This window comes from Ostrinia nubilalis, chromosome Z (genome assembly GCF_963855985.1).
Source record: "Ostrinia nubilalis chromosome Z, ilOstNubi1.1, whole genome shotgun sequence".
Classification (NCBI taxonomy): domain Eukaryota; kingdom Metazoa; phylum Arthropoda; class Insecta; order Lepidoptera; family Crambidae; genus Ostrinia; species Ostrinia nubilalis.
The window spans coordinates 12582294-12594069 of NC_087119.1; the positions used below are offsets into that span (position 1 = coordinate 12582294).

Genomic DNA, 11776 nt, shown 5'->3' on the forward strand with positions numbered 1-11776 from the left:
AATAATGCAAAGTAATAAAAACCACCTGTTATAGGGGGATTTTTTGGAGAAATTTATCAAATAACCAAAAAAACACGAATTTAAAAGCAGATTTTTTTCAAAAAGTATCATTTTTTATTATTTGTTGGCAATTTTTGTGTATTTTATGTATTTTTTTAGTATCGCCTATTATTTAGCATTATTACTGTTTTTATTTTATCAGGATATACCGCTTAGTTTTTTTAAAAGTTATTACGTTTTCTTAAAATAAGTAATTGGAAGAAAAAAAAATTCTAATCAAAAATTAAAAAAAAATCTCAAAAAAATTTTGACCTCTTTTTTGTCGATAAAAATAGGTCTAGTTTAATCTATTTTCAACCGACTTCAAAAAAAGGAGGAGGTTCTCAATTCGACCCGTATGTTTTTTTCATATGTACACTTTAACGTGACTCACACTGTATATAATTTAAGATAATATTTACTCTCAATTGACAAATAAATACTTTAATACTTGTTATTATTGTTTATTGTTATACACCTAGTGTTACATAATAAAGCTGAGCTATTTAAGAAAATCAAACTTCCTGTGGGTTTCAAGCAATTGCTTCTTTTTAATGTATTTTCCTTCTGAAGCAGTGCGTGGTAGTTTATTTTGACTTTCAACAAATAAGGTGAATAGTGTACCTGAAGTCCATTCAATATAATATTTATAATTAAAATAAAGGGCGGCGGATTTCCGGACGGCCCCGGGCGGCGAAAAGCCACGCTACGCCACTGTATGGCCGCCGATAGGCTATTATGTAAAATAAATTGATTTAAAAACTTATTATGATGACCCTTTAGGTCATGGATTGACTTTTATAATGGGCAGCATTGTTTTTTAATAAATAAGTATGATACATAAAGTTTTTATATATTGCGTATATTTCTACTATGATATTATTAACACTCGAAAATCAGTCGATTAAAGTGAATAAATACAAATAGTGTAAAAACTACCTAATAAATATTATAGTACAACAATATGCACTATAAGAAGTAGGTACCTATTGTAAATGTTATAAAACTTCAATAGATTAAACTGAACAATGAAGTAGTTAAAGTACTAATTACTATGGAAACATTATTACAGGCACTTTAAATGGCTATGATTAAATGTAAATACATTTAAAATAAAAAACATAATATTGTACTTAAACCATATTAAAGTACTAATTATTATGGAAACATTATTACAGACACTTTAAATTGCTATGAAAATGTAAATACATTTAAAATAAAAAACATAATATTGTACTTTAAACCATATTCCCAATAAAACTGGTAAAAAACAGAATGTGATATAAATAAAATAACACAGCACCCGTAAGTCTCATACAACCACACATGCTTTACAAGTTAGCATGGTACTTCTTGTAAGGCGCTAAACCAGCGGCGACCTTGCTGCCTAAATCAGGGTGTACTTGAGTGAAGATCTTAATGGCTCTCTCTTGAAGGAATCCAGCAGCATCTTTCAGATTTCCGACAATGTTTTCTACACAACGTTGCTTAGCACCATCATCAAAGACCGTCTTGTAAAGAAGAGTCGCTTGAGAGAAGTTGTCTTCGGTTTGTCCACTGTCGTAACGGTCAACATCGCCACTGACATTGTAACGTGGCTGTAAACGTTGTGCGCGTGGGCACTCCTGGGGACCAGAGAATGAGTTAGGGAAATAATTGGGACAGCCTTCTTGATTGTCCATTGCTTGCGGTCCATCACGCTGGTAGTTGGCCACTTTTACGCGATATGGGCAGTTTACAGGAATCTGCAGGAAATTGGCTCCAAGACGGTGACGGTGCGTGTCACTGTATGCAAACAAACGTCCTTGCAACATCTTATCAGGAGAAGGTTCAATGCCTGGCACCAGATTTGAAGGACTGAATGCAATTTGCTCCACTTCAGCGAAATAATTTTTAGGGTTCTTGTCCAATACCAATTTTCCAACAGGGATAAGAGGATAATCGCCGTGAGGCCAGATTTTCGTAAGATCAAACGGATTGAATTTACAGTTTTCTGCTTGAGCCATTGTCATGACCTGGATATACAAGGTCCAAGATGGGAAATCACCCTTACCAATTGCATTATAAAGGTCTCTGATTGAATAATCAGGATCAGAAGATGCAAGCTCGCCTGCCTTCTCAACAGTCAAATTTTTAATGCCCTGATTGGTTTTGTAATGGAACTTCACCCAGTGGGCTACACCTTGGGCATTAACAAGTTTGAATGTGTGGGACCCATAGCCATTCATGTGTCTATATCCATCAGGAATACCACGGTCACCAAATAAGTACAAAACTTGATGAGCAGTCTCTGGCCTTAATGTAAGGAAATCCCAGAACATATCAGGATCTTTCAAGTGAGTGGCAGGGTTTCTTTTCTGTGTGTGAATAAAACTGGGGAAAAGAGTAGGGTCCCTGATGAAGAAAATAGGTGTGTTGTTACCAACTAAATCCCAGTTACCATCATCAGTGTAAAACTTAACAGCAAAACCTCTGGGATCACGAACAGTGTCAGCTGAACCACTTTCACCACCAACTGTAGAAAATCTCACAGCAATAGGTGTCTTCTTCCCAATAGTTTCAAAAACCTTGGCTGCCGAATACTTAGTTATGTCATGAGTAACTTCAAAGTAGCCAAAAGCTCCTGCTCCCTTAGCATGAACTACTCGTTCCGGAATACGTTCTCTGTCAAATGCAGATATTTCATCCAGGAAATTGACATCTTGCAAAAGTGCAGGTCCATTCTTGCCAACAGTTTGAATTGCAGTCTTCACGCCCACAGGTGCTCCAAACTTTGTGGTTATAAAACCCGGTGAGTCCTAAAAATAAAAAAGGCTCAATATAATATTTATCATCCAAATCTTATAAAGCAAGGCTGCTCAACCTTTTGAAGAATGAGGCCAAACGGTGGATTCAGTCGTTAACGACGGGCCACCTACATTTTTGACAGCTAACTTCAGAGAGATCTTAAAGTTTGTACTGTGCTCGGCGGGATTTTTTATTTGGTTTTTTTTTTTTCAAACTGTACATGCGCCACTTAAAATTCTTTTGGGGGCCACACTGTGGCCTGCGGGCCTGGAGTTGAGCAGCCTTGTTATAAAGGTTTGCTTCAGAAAACACCCACAATTTACTTATTTAACAAGTTGCAAATTAGATTTCGCTTTGCATTATTTTATTATTTGTATTAACAAAAAGAAGTAGAATAGAATAGCAGATCAGAATCAGATTCTTTGTGTTAAGAATGAATTTAAACAGGCATAAAAACATCAATTAAATAATTACTCTGTATATAAAAATTTGTGAAGATACACTATTAGAAATAGCTTTAGTTAGGTATTTCTAGATTGTCATAATATACCAACATTCATAGTTTACAGAAATTGCAATCAACAAAAAAAAATTATAAACAATAGTCCTACTCCAAGCTTTATGGTACTTGGAACACAAACAATAGTAGGAAAATAACTATTTACATCATTAACTTTAATAGTGATTGAAGCACAGCAAATACTAGCCGCTAAAAGATAAACAGATAGGCAAAGTGTGCAAAGGTCAATTATGTTTCACTCATAGTACATCATGACTGCCACTTCACACAACCAGTTACTCAACTATATTGTTACTTGGGCACTACAATTCTTAAAATACAACATTGATAAATTCAAGTGTAGCCACTTGAACTTGGACACTTCTGGAATAACATTCAAGTTAATGAATTCATACTTGACAGCCCAATGAATACCAAATTCATGCGTAGGTATAATAAAGTTACACCCTAACTTGCACACACTAACTACACAGGCAATCCATAAGAGTAAGTACTTGTATGGATAATCAACATACCTTTTGAGATCTCTTGTAACTGATGAGTTGGTCAGAGGCGGGGTCTCTTGAAGCCATGTTGTTTATTTGTATTAGCAAGCCGGAGCGACACACTGGACGCGCACCGAAGACGCAAATACCACTCGCGACGCGTGCTAACCCCTTTATATAGAGTTGGCTCCGATAAACAACTATCACACCAAACATGCGCAACCGGGTGACTTGCTCATTTATAAATCTCAAAACTTTGTAGTTAACGCAGTGCTTACCCGAGTCTATGCATGCAGGGTCAAGGTAGCGAAAAATGATACACTAACCACTAACGTAGAGAAATGAAGAAAGTCAAAATAATAGTCACTGATATGAGTAGGTACCTATTTCACTGCACTTTTCTGCTCGGTCTTGCCTACGGTTTTTTATATTTATTGCACTTTACTTTTCAACTTTTCTCACAAAAAATCCCCTCAAACTCAACGAAAAAATTGGCATAATTTGACTGACAGATAACGTCAAATGTCGCGACCAAGAGAACCAAACTGTAAAAAAGGCGGGAAATTGTTTTATTAAAAATTAATCCCATCAAAAACAATACTTGTCAAAAAAACCAAGTCTCGAAACTCAGTTATTCTACGGTAAAAAGTTGTGAGATCCATGTAATACCAACTCCAGGCCAGGAAATCTTTAACGTTTTACATAAATATATTGACTTGGCCATCGCACTAAATAATTTAATTTACACGTGTTTTCATGCGATGGCCAAGTCAATATATTTATGTAAAACGTTAAAGATTTCCTGGCCTGGACTTGGTATTACATGGATCTCACAACTTTTTACCGTAGAATAACTGAGTTTCGAGACTTGGTTTTTTTGACAAGTATTGTTTTTGATGGGATCTCATTTCTTTTTGTATTTTGTAGACAGCAGTTATGTATCTAGAAAACTGGACCGAAATTGAAAAATTTTACTCGACTTGGCGGTTGCACTACCGTGCCCCCAAATCTCATTTCTTTTTGTATTTTGTAGACAGCAGTTATGTATCTAGAAAACTGGACCGAAATTGAAAAATTCTACTCGACTTGGCGGTTGCACTACCGTGCCCCCAAATATTTTAGTTTTTCCTTGATTCATACACCAAACACTACTTATATTCCAAATTTGAAGCTTCTAGGTCTGCTAGAAGTGCCTTAGAGTTTTGATGATCGGTGAGTCAGTGAGTCAGTCAGTGAGTGACAAAATTAAGTAACTTTTTTTTTTTTTTTTTTTTTTTTTTTTTTTTTTTTTTTTTTTTTTATGGCTCGCCCGGTTTGCGCATTTGCCAATGTCAAGGTAGGGAAACGGATGTCAATAAAAAAGCGGAATTTCGGAATTTAGGGCTAGGATCAGTATAGGTAGGAACTGGTAGGAAGTGTTAATAGGAAATTAGGAAAACTAAACCTTTAAATTATTATTAGATAAATAAATAGAGATACATTTATATATAGAGAGGTCGTTCGTATATAAAAGAGAATTAATGCAAGTAGGAAAAGGGACACGGAGGGTCAGTAAGGAAGATATAAAAGAGGAGCGGTCATATTTAGGGCATGAAAATAGACAATGGTTTAGGTCACCCACTTCATTTGCGTCTCCACAGTCGCATTTGTCGCTATTTACAATCTTTAATCTAGCCAAATGAAAGGGGAGGCAAACATGACCCAGTCGCATACGAATGAGGCTACTAGTCCCTGCCTTATCCAGCTTCAGTTTGAAAAACCACGGTTTGAGAGGAACATGTGGTTGAATATTCCTGTAGTGTTTCGCTTTAGTTTGACTGCTGTCAGTCCATTGACTTTCCCAAGATTCCCTAAGGGAGAGTTTGGGAAGTGAAAGTAAGTCATGACTGTAATTTTTATATGGAAACAGGTCACCACAGGAAATTGCATCATTAGCTAAGCGATCGGCCCTTTCATTCCCGGGAATATTACTGTGACCAGGAATCCAACCAAATACAACTTTCAAATCTTTTAAGAAGCAATTGTATAGTAGCCGCCTGCAATCCATGATTACAGGGTAGAAAGTATTTGACTTAAAAGGGAATTTAACAAGAGCTTGAAGAGCACTTTTTGAATCAGTGAAAATAATAGTTTGTTGCAATTTCATAATTAAGATGTATTCAAGAGATTTGAAAAGACCGAAACATTCAGCTGTAAATACAGATGTTTCTGGGGGAAATTTGATTTTTTGAACTATTTTTAATTGCTCATGATAGACTCCAACGCCTACTTGGCTATTGGTAGAATGCTTTGATGCATCACAATACATGTGTTGCCAGTTAGACCAATCCCTGTCAATCATAAAAGTAAAGTTTGTGAGGGCATTTCGATCATATTTGTAAACACCCAAATCAAAATAAATCTCTGGGGAGAACATTAACTCTTCATATTTACTACAAAAAATTGGCAGATAAGAGGAACTATGGGTAGGAGCTTGCAGAGATATGTATTTACGATAACTGATTACTAGACACGGAGGAGATTTGTGATACCAGTATGAGGAAGATTCTACATATTCTAAAAGAGCTGTAAGTTTTGAATGGAGAGGGTGATTCGAAAACTGTAATGCTCGGAATAAAAATCTATCACTTAAGTATTGACGACGTAGCTTAAGAGGTGGATCGACACACTCGACTTGAAGAGCAATAATAGGGCTCGACTTTATGGCACCAGTTACTAATCGAAGAGCTTTATTTTGGATCAAATCCAATTTACGAAGCCCCACTATACTGCAGGGTTCAAGAAAGAAAGTTCCGTAATCGAGGATACTCCTGATAAGGGCATTATATAAAAGCTTTAAACAGAACGGATGAGCGCCCCACCAGACACCAGTTAGACATCTGAGAATATTTAATAGTCGCTCACATTTAGAACTGATGTAATAGAAATGCGGAAGACCTGTCATTTTGGAATCTAAAATGATTCCTAGAAATTTGGCTTCATTTTTAACCGGGATTGGTTGATTATCAAAATAAACACTAATTGGGGGTGGAAAACGGATTCTAGAAAACAAAACTATTGAGCTTTTAGGAGGGGAAAGGCTAAGGCCATTTTTGTCTAACCATGATTTTAATAGGGAGAGAGAATATGTAAGAGACTCACACATTAACTGTATATTATTACCACTAACATAGAGGAGCAGATCATCAGCATATTGTAAAATATGTGCACTGTTATTCATAGAAGGTTCTAAATCATAGCTATAGATGTTAAATAATAAAGGACTCAAGACGGAACCTTGAGGAAGGCCCTTACTTAATAACCTGGATGAGATTTTGTTATCATGAATAACATTTATAGTTCGCATAGATAAGATATTTAGGATGAAATTTACGAGCAAACCGGGAACTTGTAGTTGTAAAAGTTTACTTCTAAGAACAGTTAACAACACATTATCATATGCTGCTGTTATATCAAGAAAAGCCGAAAGAACTGAAGCGCCACATGAAAACGCCAATCTAATATCAGTGCAAAAAATGCCAATACTATCTGCACAACTCTTCCCTTTTCTGAAACCGTATTGACTCTTGCTGAGCAAGCCTTTACTCTCCATAAACCATTCCAACCGGTTTTTAATTAAGTGCTCAGCTACTTTCATAAGAATGGATGAGAGTGCAATTGGTCTGTAAGAGTTGGAGTCTTCTCGTGGCTTATGGGGTTTCAAAATTGGAATTACTTCCTGAGATTTCCATGAAGGTGGAACGCAACCAGAATTGAAAATAGAATTTACAAGAGTTAGATAATATAACAAGCTAGAATTACTAAGGTTACACAGAAATGAGTAGGGGATCCCATCGCCACCCGGCGCAGAGTCTTTAACATAAGTTAAAATTCCTTTAAGCTCAGAAAGTGAAAAAGGGTCGCTAAGAACTGTATGTTCAATGTTTGTAAATAAAAAAGCATCATTGGGTATAGAAAGATTCTCAGCAACAGAAGGTGGAGCAAGTTTATCTAAAAATTCTTCAATTAAAGTATCATTAAGAGACGGCGGCTGGGATTCTTTAAAAGCAGATCTAAATTTTCTTATGTTAGTCCAAACAAAAGAAGGGGAAACATCTGGCGAGATGGATAAGCAAAAGTTTCTCCAGCCTTCCCACTTTTTGCGTTTTAATAATTTTTTGGTATTTGACATTATTTCAACTAATAAGTTAAAATTAGCTTCTGTTGAAATAGCACAGTAATTCTTTTCCGCTTCCTTTCTTTTCCTAACAGCATCTGAGCACTCGCTATCCCACCAAGGTGGTGAGGGGATTTTATTAGTATGACGACCGTTTTTAATAGGAAATACCTGATTAGCAGATTCGATTAATAAAGAGGCTAAAGCTTCAGCACATGCTGATTGATTGTTTTCACTAACAACCGGTAGAGATGAAAGACCTTGTTCCACCTTGTCCTTAAATAGGCTCCAATCAGCTCGGTCCAGTCTGTATTTCATTCGAGGTTCGCGATTATTCACATTCCTATTAATATCTGGGAATTCAATGACAACTGGGAAATGGTCGCTGCCATACGATGAAGGTAATGTTGACCATGATAATGACGAGGCTAAATTAGTAGAACAAAGAGATAAGTCAGGAGCGCTCACTCCTTCATGAGGCGCAGTCCTGCGGGTTGCAACCCCAGAGTTTAAGATACATAAATGATTGTTATCTAAAATTTCTAAAATCCTATTACCGTAATAATTAGAACTACTACTTCCCCAAGCTTCATGTTGAGCGTTAAAATCACCCATAATAATAATAGGATAAGGAAGGTTGCCAATAATGTTATCTATTTCATCATAAATGTGGGAAGTAGGATGAGGAATATAAATTGAGACAAAAGTTATATGATTTACTGAAACTGCAATAATAGAAAAATCACTACTGTGCTGAGGAATTGGGACATGGGAAAAAGGAGTAGAGTGACTAATAAGAATAGCCACGCCTCCATACCCATCACTACGATCTTCTCTAACACAGGAAAACTTAGGCACTTTAAAAATGGAAACAGGCTTAAGCCATGTTTCCTGTAGAGCAATAATAAATGGATTTTCTTTATTTATTAAATATAAAAGGTCACTTTTTTTAGTTAAAATGCTGCGGCAATTCCATTGAATTGCTGAAGCTTTGTTCGTTATGTGAAATTTTGTCTAATAATCTATCTTTGATTGAGGCAGCGTTGGACGGTAGGGATGACAAATTAGTTTGCAGAGAATTAATCAGGGCTACAATTAATTCTTTTAATGATAAATTACTTAAAGAGTTTGAGTATTTCTCATCGCTGTTAATTAAAATACTTTTACTTGGAGAGATTTCAGAGTTATATCCTTGAATGATTTCATCATGAGCAGATTTATCATAACCTTTAGAGAACCTAGGAGGAGATCTAGGCTTTAAGAAAACAGTTTTTTTGTATGAGGTCTTATTAGAGTAATTTGATGACACATGATTGTATGAATTCTGAGGTGTAGGAGATACTAAAACATCTGCATAAGATTTAGAACAAGGAGGGTGTAATTTAAGTGCCTCAGCATATGTAATGCAGTCTTTTGCCATAGATTCCTTTATGTTCTTTTGCCTATTATATTCAGGACATACTTTGCTAGTAGCCATATGAAGACCTGAACATAAACAACACCTTATTTCATCTTCCTCCACTGAACAGGTATGTCCTGAGTGGCCTAGACCACACTTAAAGCATCTAGGAGTTGAACGGCATTGACTTTTCACGTGGCCATACCGACAGCAGCTAAAACATTGAATGGTGGGATAGATATACAGGTCAACGGGCAGTGAGTTAAAACATAAAAACACTCTCTTAGGGAGGACCTGACCGTCAAAAGTTAACACCACTGTTTCTATAGGTACAAACTGAGTCTCACCATTAACTATATTTTTCCTTTTAAGACGCCTAGCTTTCAGAATTTTCCCACAACCTATTGGTACTGAAATATTGCTCACAATCTCTTCTTCAGTCCAGTCTGTCGGCACACCTCTCACCACACCCATACGTGTCACATTAAAAGAAGGTATGAACGCTTTATATTTATTGAACTTCAAACTCCCGTTATCTAGAAATGAGTTAGCATCTTCAAATTTGGAGAAAGATATTGATAATCGGTTCCTTCCAATTCTTTTTAAACTACCATCAATGATGTTTCTAATCCCATTCTTTTTTAAGAAAAAGCCAAATGATATAGGATGAATGGTGCAGTTTTCATTAGGGTCAGATGGAACTCTTTGTATGTGAACAACATATGGTGCCAAATCTGAAGCTACATAAGAAGGTCTAGCAACTGGGGCACTTGGGGAGTTGGTTAAGTTTTCATTGGCCGACAAATTCGCAGTGGATGGAGATGGATCTAATGAAGAAACTATGGGCGCATCCTGTAATTCATTAGTACTGCTACTAAGAATACACTGACATTCAAAAACGTTTGTTGAATCGAACACATTGGATTTATTATGACGGCTCCTCCTTTTTTTGTTACAATGTTTGCAAACTTTTCTAGATAAAGTTCGTTTGCGTTTTGCATGCGAAACATTTGACTCACAGTTATTATTATCAGTTACCGATCCTTCAGTGTCCAGACATGAACTATTACGTGAAATAGTAACGTAATTAGATACCGGGGGGGCTGTCCCACCCGGGTCATGAGGATCGTCGTCCATTGGACGAAATGGAAAGTTAAAAGTTAAAACTTACCCAATATGTGATGAGATATGATACACTAATATGATATATAAATAAAAATTAAGTTAACAAACTACACTGCACTACTTATCTGATCCTATAAATAGAAAATTAATGAAAAAATAATTTCTCCAAAAAAAGACGTCCACCGAAACCGACGTTTCCCGCGCTTCTCATTAAGTAACTTTGACCCGTTATAATTCTTAAACTACGGGTTCAAATTGAATGAAATTTTAAATATACCGTGTCTTTACAATGCCTGCATAGCTAATGAAAATTCAGCCTTCTAGTTTTATCCACAACGAAGTTACAGGCAGTCGAAAATGGCCTGAATTGCTTCGAGAAAAGGATGGTACGGCCGTGCCGCTTTTTTGCTCGACTTGGTGGGGGCACTGCCGTGCCCCCAGATTATTGCTGGAGTAGGCTTTATAAAATTCCACCCAAGGAAATAGGTAGATAGTAAAATTATTTCCTACTTAGTTCACAAGTTCACAACTCAACTAAATACATTTATTTTAACCGAAATTACATTAGAAGCACTTCAGTACTATAATAGGTAATAATTACAAAAAAATACATTCGTTATTTTGCTAATGTCAAAACTTGTATGAAATACAGGGTGTTACTTCAAGGGGATGATGATGGTTCAGCGTCAAGTCTGGAATACAGGAAAAATAAAATAATTTAGGTTTTAAAAAAGATTTCTTAAATACAGAGAACAGTTTAGTTTTACACTACAAAACGTCATCTTTCGACTTTGAAAAATGTTCTTGACAATGTTATACAGTGTGAGTCACGTTAAAGTGTACATATGAAAATAGATGAAACTAGACCTATTTTTATCGATAAAAAAGAGGTCAAAAATTTTTTGAGATTTTTTTAAAATTTTTATAGAATTTTTTTTCTTCCAATTACTTATTGTAAAGAAAACGTAATAACTTTAAAACTAAGCGGTATATCCTGATAAAAGAAAAACAGTAATAATGCTAAATAACAGGCGATACTAAAAAAATACATAAAATACCCAGAAAATGCCAACAAATAATAAAAAATTATACTTTTTGAAAAAAATCTGCTTAAAAATTCGTATTTTTTTGGTTATTTGATAAATTTCTCCAAAAAATGCCCCTATAACAGGTGGTTTTTATTACTTTTTATTATTTTCTATCGTATTACTTTTGTAAAACCCAAAATCGCATGTCTCTATCCCTATCACAACGTTTGCAATGAA

At 35.7% G+C, this 11776-nt stretch overlaps 1 protein-coding gene across 1 annotated transcript; it reads right to left on the reverse strand.

The window, feature by feature from the left end:
- Positions 1-880: 880 nt before the first annotated feature.
- On the reverse strand, positions 881-3993 carry LOC135086643 (catalase). Its single transcript, XM_063981396.1, has 2 exons — positions 3862-3993; positions 881-2837 (listed from the first exon to the last, which is right to left on the reverse strand). The coding sequence occupies exons 1-2, from the start codon at positions 3916-3918 to the stop codon at positions 1371-1373; spliced, it is 1524 nt and encodes a 507-aa protein (XP_063837466.1). The 5' UTR covers positions 3919-3993; the 3' UTR covers positions 881-1370.
- Between the last annotated feature and the right edge of the window lie 7783 nt (positions 3994-11776).